Raw genomic sequence first — 9940 nt, 5'->3', positions numbered from 1 at the left:
CTCTGTGCCCTGATCTGCACAGAGGTATAGATCTATTGATTTTTCCTAGAGCCCTCTTTCCTATACTTCCTGGATAATCCCTACTTACCCTAAAAGATTCATCTTCTCCAAGAAGCCTTCCCTGCTTCTCTCAAAGCTCAATTTGGTGCCCCAGGTTTCCATAGTATCCTGTACTTAATTCTTGTTCACAACTTTTACCTCATTATATGAAAATTATAACCTATGGGCCATGCACCAGTGAGGGCAGGAATCTTCTCTATTCTCTGTGTCCCTGGAACCCAGCAAAGGGCCTGGCATAAAGTGCCACTAATGTTGGCCACCCTGAATTGAACTGAACGGAACCTTCCTGGTTGCCTGCTCTCTAGAGCTCTCCATTTCCATGCCCCATGCTAGACTTCCCCTCCGTGCTCACAGTGATCATGGCCCTTCTGTATTTTCCCCACGTGGGTCTGTAACTCACTTCTTACAGACACGAGTCTGAGTAAGGACAGGGTGGGCTGCTGATCTGCTCAGAGTCGTGAGTAAGGCTGAGGATTTGGCACACACCAGGTCCAAGACCAGTGCTGCAGAACTGCCTCTCTCACAGCCCTCACAGAAACCCATGGAGACAAGGACAGCCCTGCTTGCTACAACTGTGTTAGGAAACTCAAGGACCAGGAAGAGACTCAAATGCCCAAAGGAAAAAACCATGTTCTACAATCTGTCTGAAGCTAAGGAAGAAGGTAAACTAGCCCAGGGGCCTTCTGGGCATCTGGCCAGTGGCATAAGGGCATCTGATCTTGAAAGAAAGCACTGAGAACATTCTTCCTTGCGTGTGGCCAGGGACCAGTTCCAAGCCAGCATCTCCTCACAGAATGTCCTAAGACTCCAAACATAATCAAATCTTGCTGAAGGCAATAGTGGATTCACCTGATTACACAGCCCCTTCCAGGCAGAAGTGTCTCTTGATCGCTTGCGACAACCAGACCCCACTTTCCTCTCGGAACTTCTCCAGGTCCAAACAGGAATTTCTTTAGTGTCCTCACGTCATGGTCATATGTAACCAGCTGGTTAAAGTTTCTTTCCTACATGGGTTTGGACTTATGCTTTGGTCGGAAGTTCTTGCTCAGAGCTTGTAGGCTGTTAGACACACTGAAACTATGATCTTAATCCTCACACTAAGTCCCACCCCAACATGCAGTTAGAGGAATCTGGTGAAAGAGTGGAGGGTTCTGGATCATGCCTTAGAAAACCCAAGGTTTAGGTCAAGTTTCCCAGTGATCAGAGAAGCTGCTTTGCTCACACCCTTTGCTCCTCTGGTCTGATGTCCCCCAGTTGCTAAGGAGATGGCAGCAATGTACTCCTACCCTCTGACTTCCATGGATTCTCCCATCAGCCCTATATGGCAGAATGGGCCACACTGAACCCCAATATCTACCCCAGCTTGAAACAAGGCTCTTCCCATCTTCCGCTGGGAAGTTCTAGGATCAGAAACATGTCCCTTCATCACACCTTACAGGCTTCCTCCTTTCATTGACCTCGATCTTCCTTTTGACAGAGTGCTTCTACCTAAGGGGATGGGTGTATGTTAAGCTGGGCCATGCCAATATGCCTCAGGCCTTCCCCAGGACTGACACCTCCTCAGGTTTTCCAGGGATGAGCTGGGCATGGGAACAAAGACCCTACAAGAGGACTGGTCTAGGCAAATGCATCCTTAGACCTTGTGATCCTGCGATCTGTTGTGAGACCTTGGATTCCTGGTCAGAACCTGGGGCACTAGCCCTCAGTACTCCCAGGTTCCCAAGCCTCATAGATTAACCGCAGAAGAGAAGGTAGAACAGATCTGTGTCCACTGATATCTTCCAGGATTGGTGTGATGGGGAGACCTTATTTTAATCCCAGGGGTTTTCATATAGGAAACAGAATCTCTTCCAACTTGTTTCTAGGTAAAGCATTTATTATAACTTGAATATCCTGAGTATTATGCAGTCCATGAAGGCAAGTGTACAACAGACTGCATATCACAAAAGAGAACATTCCAACAATCAAGGCTGTAGCAACATAATGATTCTGTTTGGAAAGAGGGACAAAATTCCTTGGGGAGACCTGGCAAAGCAGTACCCTCAGAAAACAGGCCTGGGAAAAATATTACTTTTTGAACATCCACCCCTGACCCTCATCTAAATTTTTTCCAGTCAAAAAATGTTCTGTGTGCCTTCCTGAACAACCGGATTTTCAGTTACTCCATCAGGGACTAGGAAGTGGAGACCAAGGACGCATCTTGCAGAGACACCCAATTTCTACAAGTCTCAGTGAAAACCCACAGGGCACTAGGGAAGTGCCAGCCTGCCAAAGTCTCTCCTGCTATCTTCCCATCCCTCTCCTCTCACAATTCTTTTGACTTATAATATTATACAGATACGGCCAAGTCATTTTCCATTCACTTTTGTCTCTTCTCCTCATACAAAGAGGGAGAAAAGAACAATCACCAAGAACCCACAGTCCCTGTATTTTCTGTGTGCCATCTCCATTTGTCCCACAACAACTTATAAAGAGGTACACTGATTCTCATCTTACAGATGAAGACCCGAAATTATGACCCATGAAGTGACTCATCCAATATCACATATCTCAGAAGTAGCAGCGCACAGAGGCCAGCTTGAATCTATCAGAAGCTAAGGTCTGGGTTCTTTGCACTAAAACACATAGCCTGCCTGTACCTCAGAAGAGAAGTTTTGGTGGGAATTGTCAAAGAAACCATTTTCATTCATTTATTCCCATTTGGAGAGCTGAGCTGAAGTACCTGAGCTTGGATCCCATATACAGAGTCTTTTGTAAGCTTTTTCAGCCAAACATACTCCCATTTCCATGATTCTCACAAACCTCAAGCTCTGGCATGGCACAAACTAATGCCACTCTGATAGCACCTTTCATTTCTGTGCCTTACTTTTTTACCTGCTTGTTGTTGTTCAGTCGCTCAGTCATGTCCCACTCTTTGCAACCCCATGAAGAGCAGCCCGCCAGGCTCCTCTATCCATGGAATTCTCCAGGCAAGAGTACTGGCATGGGTTGCCATGCCTCCTCCAGGGGATCTTCCCCACTCTGGGATGGAACCCGCATCTCCCGCACTGGCAGGCGTGTTCTTTGCCACTGAGCCACCAGGGAAGCCCTTTTAGCGCTTACCTGTCTTGAAAATCTTCTCCTGTTCCTGGATAGCTTGACTACTCTGTGATGCATAGTTCTAATAAAGGCCAACCTCTGTAGCAAGCAGTAAAAGCAAATATTTGAGAAGAAGAATTGATAAGAATGTAGTCTTTGCTCGCTCCGCCCCGTCTCCGCAGGCTCCATCACTTTTGGGCCTAGCGGCCAGAAGGGGTAAAAAGAAGGGCGGGAAGACTTTTTAAAAGCCTGAAAATCCTTTAAAATCAATAAAGCAGGGGGCAGGGTGGGGGGCGCCGGAGCATCCTCCTCAGAGAACCCAGGAGGATGTCACTTCGGCATGCTTCCCACACCTGGGTGACTGTTGGTCCCAGTCCCTAGGTCTGGCGCGAGCCAGAGCCATCCACGCGCCTGGGTTCACGTGCCTCCGCGGGCCATCCTCACCCGCACACAGCACATGCCTGAGCACTAGGCGTCGGTGCACCACGTGTACACCCGTCACGAATCTGCCCACCACGTGTCCCACACCAGGCATGCACACGCCACGTGTCCATACATCACCTGTCCGCACACCTGGCGTCTGAGCTGTCCCCCACAAGGGGAGGGGGTGGGCTGCAGTCACTAGTGGGGCATGGGACCGTCCCTGGTGCTGGAGAACATTTGTTTCCTTGATCTGAGAGGTGGTTACACAGTGTTTGCTGTATGTTCAGTCACTGAGCTAAGTCTGTGATGTGTTTTTCTTTATGTGTATTAAATTTCATCTTTTGTCAATATTTTATGTTAAAAGTTTAAGAATAAGAGCCAGCCAGAGGACAGAGGATTTTTAGGATGGTGTGAGGTTTCTGTATGATACTACAAGAGGGATGAAATGTTACACATTTGTCAGAGCTGACAACATAAATCCCACAGGTGAGCCTTAGCATAAAGTACACATTTTGAGTGATAATATATGTCACTGTGGGGGGTCACCATTTGAAACAAACATACCACTCTGGTAGGGGTGATTGACAGGAGGAAGCTGTTTGAACTTTCCACTCAATTTAGCTGTGAACCTAAAACTGTCCTAAAAAAGATGGAGTCTGTAGATTTACAGACATATAGAACAGACTGTGATTGTCAAGAGGGAGGGAAGAGACGCATTGGGAGTTTGGGATTAGCAGATGCAAACTATTACCTATAGGATGGATAATAAACAAGGTCCTACTGTATAGAATGGGGAGCTATATACAATATCCTGTAATAAACAATAATGGAAAAGAAAAGTATAATGTTAATAGCTTAATAATTTTTAATGTAGTTGTAATAATGTAATAATAATAAAATTCAAAAAAAAAACCATGGGAGAAAATAAATTTGCCCATGCAGAAAAATAAACAGTGAAGTCACTGCATTCAGGAACTGTCTGACTAGTAAAATGAAACAGCTGAAAAGGAAGCATAATTCAGTTTGACAGGGTAATTCATTAAGGTTCAGGAGGATGTGCAGTGGACATTTTTTTCTCAAAGGTAAAGACAATAGTAAGGCAAGCATAAGAATTCTAGAAAACTAAGAGAAAGGAAGCACCAACACAGCAATACTAAAGAGAAGAGAAGGAAGCCATTCTGTTTCCCTGGCAGCTTTGTTCAACAAGACTTCAAGCAAAAGGTGGGAACACTTAGCTCACTTAGGAGAAACTCCTTCCCAAAGGCTGGAATGGTGATTTAATAAGACATCTGTGGATAGAAAGGAAAGGGTCTGTCTTGAACATATACTGATTCCCAGACACATGTTAGATCTGCTTTTTTTCCAGAACTGTGTGTAGGAGGGACTCAGAAGTATTTAGAAAATGTTAGGTTCATGCTTCCCATCTTCCCTAAAGCACAACTGAACAATTTAAAATATATGAAGGACAGAGTTCTGAACTGAGTATCAAGACAGCTGACTATCTGATGTCAGCACAGCCCACGGCTTGCTTCCTTCCTTTGTGCAAGTCCACTCACAAATCTGAGCCTTGTTTCCTCCCTCTCTGAGAGAATGAGGTGTCTATGCTGTGGCTGTGTCTATGCTATGGTCTACACTATGTCTACGATGGCAGATGGTTAGCATACGGCCTGGGCTCTATGGGCCAGAATCATATGCCCACTGAAGGGTCTCCTGGGAGCCTTTCCTGGGATCTTGCAAGGGCATCCTCAGCCCTGAACTAGCACTGCCCTCGGTGCTTCTAGTCCACTCGCCCACCATCTCTCTCCCATCCCCATTCCAACCTGCAGCCACGTCCTCAACCATACCCACTGTTGTAAACCAGAATAAAACTTTCCCAGTGATGTCTTGCATTCACTAAGAAGTCTCTTGGAGAGGATCCACAGAAGAGAAAGAAGCACAGCTATAGTGGCCGAATTTAAGAAAGGATAAGGAAGAGGAGAGGGAAAGAGCACAATGCATTTTATAAGCTTTATCTCATTTCACCCTCAAAAAAAGCCTCTTACAGTGCACTTTTAGAGAAAAGGAAGATTATCGGAAAAAAAAACAACACTGATTCAAAAAGATATATTTCCCCCCAGTGTTCATAGCAGCCCTATGGAAGCAACCTAAGTGTCCATCAACAGAACATTCCTGTGTGCTCAGTCATGCCTGACTCTTTGCAACCCACCTGGACTGTAGCCCACCAGGCTCCTCTGTCCATGGAATTTTTCCAGGCAAGAATACTGGAGTGAGTTGCCATTTCCTGCTCCAGAGGATCTTCCCAACGCAGAGATTGGACCTGTGTCTCCTGCATCTCCTGTATTGCAGGCAAATTCTTTACTGCTGAACCACCAGCAAAGCCCCATCAACAACAAAAAAAAAAGATTAAAAAAGTTACGCTATATGTAAATATAAATATATACACATGCAATGAAATACTATTCAGCCATAAAAAAGAACAAAATTTTGCTATTTACAACAACATGGACTTGGAGGGTATTATAATAACTAAAATAAGACAGAGAAAGACAAATATGGTATGATATCATTTATATGTGGAATCTTTATAAAAAGATACAACAAACTAGTGAACATAACAAAATAAAACAGATTCACAGATAGAATATATATAGTGGTTACCGGTGGGGAGAGGGAAGAGCAGAGGGGCAATAAAGGGGTAGAGAATTACAAGGTACAAACAGGTATAAAATCAGATACAAGGCTATGTTGTACAACACAGCAAATCTAGCCAATATTTTGTAATAACTAGAAATGGACCCTTAACATTTGTGAATCACTATATTGTATGCCTGTAACTTTCATAATATTGTACAGCAACTCTACCTCAATTTTTTTTAATCCTAAAAATAAAAAAAGAGGGAAAGAAAGAGAAAAAGAAAAAAGAAAGAAAAGAGGAAGCTGAAACTCAGAGATGCTAAATAATTCATCCAAGGGCCTGTGACAGCAAAACAGGGTGTAACCAATAAAACTATGCTCTGCTGCCGCTTTACAGACTCAGAATCCTACAGTCTTGGATCATTCGGGTACAAGCCTGGCTCAGGGGCAAGAATAAAGCCTAAGTTCATGCCTTCTTCTTTCCCACCATCCCTCCAGGGAGGCAGACCTAATGACCCTTCCCGGGAACCGCGGCCCTCTAGCTCCAGGGAAGCATTGTTCTGCTCTACTCCTAACAGAGGGCAGCCAACCCTGAACCAGCTCTTCCTGCTCTCAGGGGCCAGGAGAGAATTCGAACTCACCCACTGCAAAAACAGAACCTTCCCCAGAGCTGGTTCCCCAAATCCAGCTGACTTTCTACATCAGCCATCTAGAAAACAAAGTGGCTCAGTGAACTGTTCTGGGGGGATGAGATTCCCTGCAGCGCGAGCCTCCAATAGGCAAATAAGCTTTCCCTTCTTCACTATGTCTGAACACCTACCTAACTCTTGGTCAGGCCAACAGCTGACACCCTGAGATCCTTTGCTTCTTGGAACACTGTAAACTCTTGCTGACACCCTTTCCGGCCTTCAGTTAAGCCTGTTTTATCACATCGCCTCTCTGGGCTCCCGTGTTTTCAGTGGGACGGCAAAGAATGGGAGGAACAGGCAGACGTTTCCCTGCCATTTTCCCATCAGTGTCCATTTGAAGTGACACAGGCATAGTGCTCAGTCCTGAGCATGGTGGTGCCTGGTCTCTCCCTTTCTTCTACCTGGACTGAGTCCTTTCCTCTCCCATGATTTGTAGAAGAGGAAGCCTCACAGAATGGCCCAGGGATTCCTTTTCCTGTAATCCTGAGAAAGCCTGTCTCCCCTGGGTATCCCTCCAGATAGAATGAGGCCAGTGTCCAGCCCCACCCAGCCTTGCCCAGCACTATAAAGGAGCCTCCCAGATAGCCACCCCCAGGAGGCTGTAGCTCTGTGTCCTCATCAACTATGAGACTCCGTCTCTCTGGGTTACTCTTCCTCCTGGTGATCTCATTGCCTTCAGGTAAGTAAGGATGGGTGTGGGTCATGAAAATTGAGGGTCTTCTGAGGATTGAGGCACTTGAAATGCCCCATTGGTATAAGCCCAGCAGGGAGACCACGGTATCAGTGAGCAGAGGGGCTAGAGGCAAGAGGTGGTTGCGTGTTATTCAGCCCCTGCCCTGATCATCTGTTGCTACCTCCTGAAAGTCTGCCGCAGCTTAAGAGAGGGGAGCCCTTTTCACCACATGCATAGATCACTATCCAGATATTTACAATCCTGTTTCCCTCAGCTTCCTCTGATTAGCGCTGGACTCAGTGGCCCTCGCCAAAATGTAACAGCAGATGAGAGGTCGGAGTGTAGAAGGAAAACCCCAAACTGAGAAGCAATTCACCAGAAAGGAGAGGACAGCCCTAAGATTTCCCCCAGGCTTCTGAAGACTGATTTTTCTTTTATGTGTATGTGTTTTTCTCCTTCAGGGAACAGTGTGTTTAGAAATGATGGAGCGACAGTCCGTACTTGCACTCGACGTGGTGGCAACTGTTACTTTGGCTGTAAACTGGGATGGAAATGGGTCGCCTTCTGTCACAATGTATTGTCTTGCTGCATAGAACTGAAGATTAATAAACCCCCTCAGGTCAACTTACCATGACCCTCACCTCATGTGTGCAATTAAAAAGATACACAAATGGCTAAAAGGATGAGACCTCCAATTTGTGTGTAAGGATGGTTAACTGGGCTCTGGGTAACAAAAAGGGGCCAGATTATAACCAATTTACTGGCAAAATCTCAGACGTGCTTTCTTAAAGGGGCATTGTGGCAGTATGCTTTCCTACTCTCCTTTCTGCCCTCCAATCTCCAATAAGTAATTCCTACATCCAATTCAAAATCAGTTGATTAATACATGACTACAGGCCCAAGTACATCATGAGAAACTCTGGGCTGGAAGAAGCACAAGCTGGAATCAAGATTGCCGGGAGAAATATCAATAACCTCAGATATGCAGATGACACCACCCTTATGGCAGAAAGTGAAGAGGAACTAAAAAGCCTCTTGATGAAAGTGAAAGAGGCGAGTGAAAAAGTTGGCTTAAAGCTCAACATTCAGAAAACAAAGATCATGGCATCTGGTCCCATCACTTCATGGGAAATAGATGGGGAAACAGTAGAAACAATGTCAGACTTTATTTTGGGGGGCTCCAAAATCACTGCAGATGGTGATTGCAGCCATAAAATTAAAAGACGCTTACTCCTTGGAAGGAAAGTTATGACCAACCTAGACAGCATATTGAAACGCAGAGACATTACTTTCCCAACAAAGGTCCGTCTAGTCAAGGCTATGGTTTTTCCTGTGGTCATGTATGGATGTGAGAGTTGGACTGTGAAGAAGGCTGAGCGCCAAAGAATTGATGCTTTTGAACTGTGGTGTTGGAGAAGACTCTTGAGAGTCCCTTGGACTGCGAGGAGATCCAACCAGTCCATTCTGAAGGAGATCAGCCCTGGGTGTTCATTGGAAGGACTGATGCTGAAGCTGAAACTCCAATACTTTGGCCACCTCATGAGAAGAGTTGACTCATTGGAAAAGACTCTGATGCTGGGAGGGATTGGGGGCAGGAGGAGAAGGGGACAACAGAGGATGAGATGGCTGGATGGCATCACTGACTCGATGGACATGAGTTTGGGTGAACTCCAGGAGTTGGTGATGGACAGGGAGGCCTGGCGTGCTGCAATTCATGGGGTCACAAAGAGTCAGACATGACTGAGCGACTGAACTGAACTGAACTGAACAGGCCCAAGTATAAGACATCCACTGAACCTAATAATGGGCTTCCCAGGTGGCACAGTGGTAAAATATCTGCCTGCCAATTGCAAAAACCTGGGTTCTATCCCTGGGTCAAGAAGATCTCCTATAGTAGGAAATAGCAACCCACTCCAGTATTCTTGCCTGGAAAACTCATATGGACAGAGGAGCAACTGAGCATACACACACGCCTAATAACAATAGCTGACCACATGCCAGTCCCATTTTTAAGTGGTTTCAGTCAGTTCAGTCACTCAGTCATGTCCAACTCTTTGTGACCCCATGGACTGCAGCATGCCAGGCTTGCCTGTCTATCACCAACTCCTGGAGCTTACTCAAACTCATGTCCATTGTATTGGTGATGCCATCCAACCATCTCATCCTTGGTCATCCCCTTCTCCTCCTGACTTCAATCTTTCCCAGCATCAAGGTCATTTCCAATGAATCAGTTCTTCGCATCAGATGGCCAAAGTATTGGAGTTTCAGCTTCAGCCTAAGTCCTTCCAATAAATGTTCAGGACTGATTTCCTTTAGGAGGGACTGATTGGATCTCTTTGCAGTCCAAGGGACTCTCAAGAGTCTTCTCCAACACCACAGTTCA

The 9940-nt window shown here is 45.7% G+C and overlaps 1 protein-coding gene across 1 annotated transcript; it reads left to right on the top strand.

The window, feature by feature from the left end:
• The first annotated feature begins 7508 nt into the window (after window positions 1-7508).
• DEFB136 (defensin beta 136) lies at window positions 7509-8191 on the top strand. Its single transcript, XM_069573743.1, has 2 exons — window positions 7509-7563; window positions 8019-8191. The coding sequence occupies exons 1-2, from the start codon at window positions 7509-7511 to the stop codon at window positions 8189-8191; spliced, it is 228 nt and encodes a 75-aa protein (XP_069429844.1).
• Window positions 8192-9940: the final 1749 nt, after the last annotated feature.

This window comes from Ovis canadensis, chromosome 2 (genome assembly GCF_042477335.2).
Source record: "Ovis canadensis isolate MfBH-ARS-UI-01 breed Bighorn chromosome 2, ARS-UI_OviCan_v2, whole genome shotgun sequence".
Taxonomy (NCBI): domain Eukaryota; kingdom Metazoa; phylum Chordata; class Mammalia; order Artiodactyla; family Bovidae; genus Ovis; species Ovis canadensis.
Note: the sequence above shows the minus strand (reverse complement) of the source record. Positions and strands in the feature narration are given on the sequence as shown.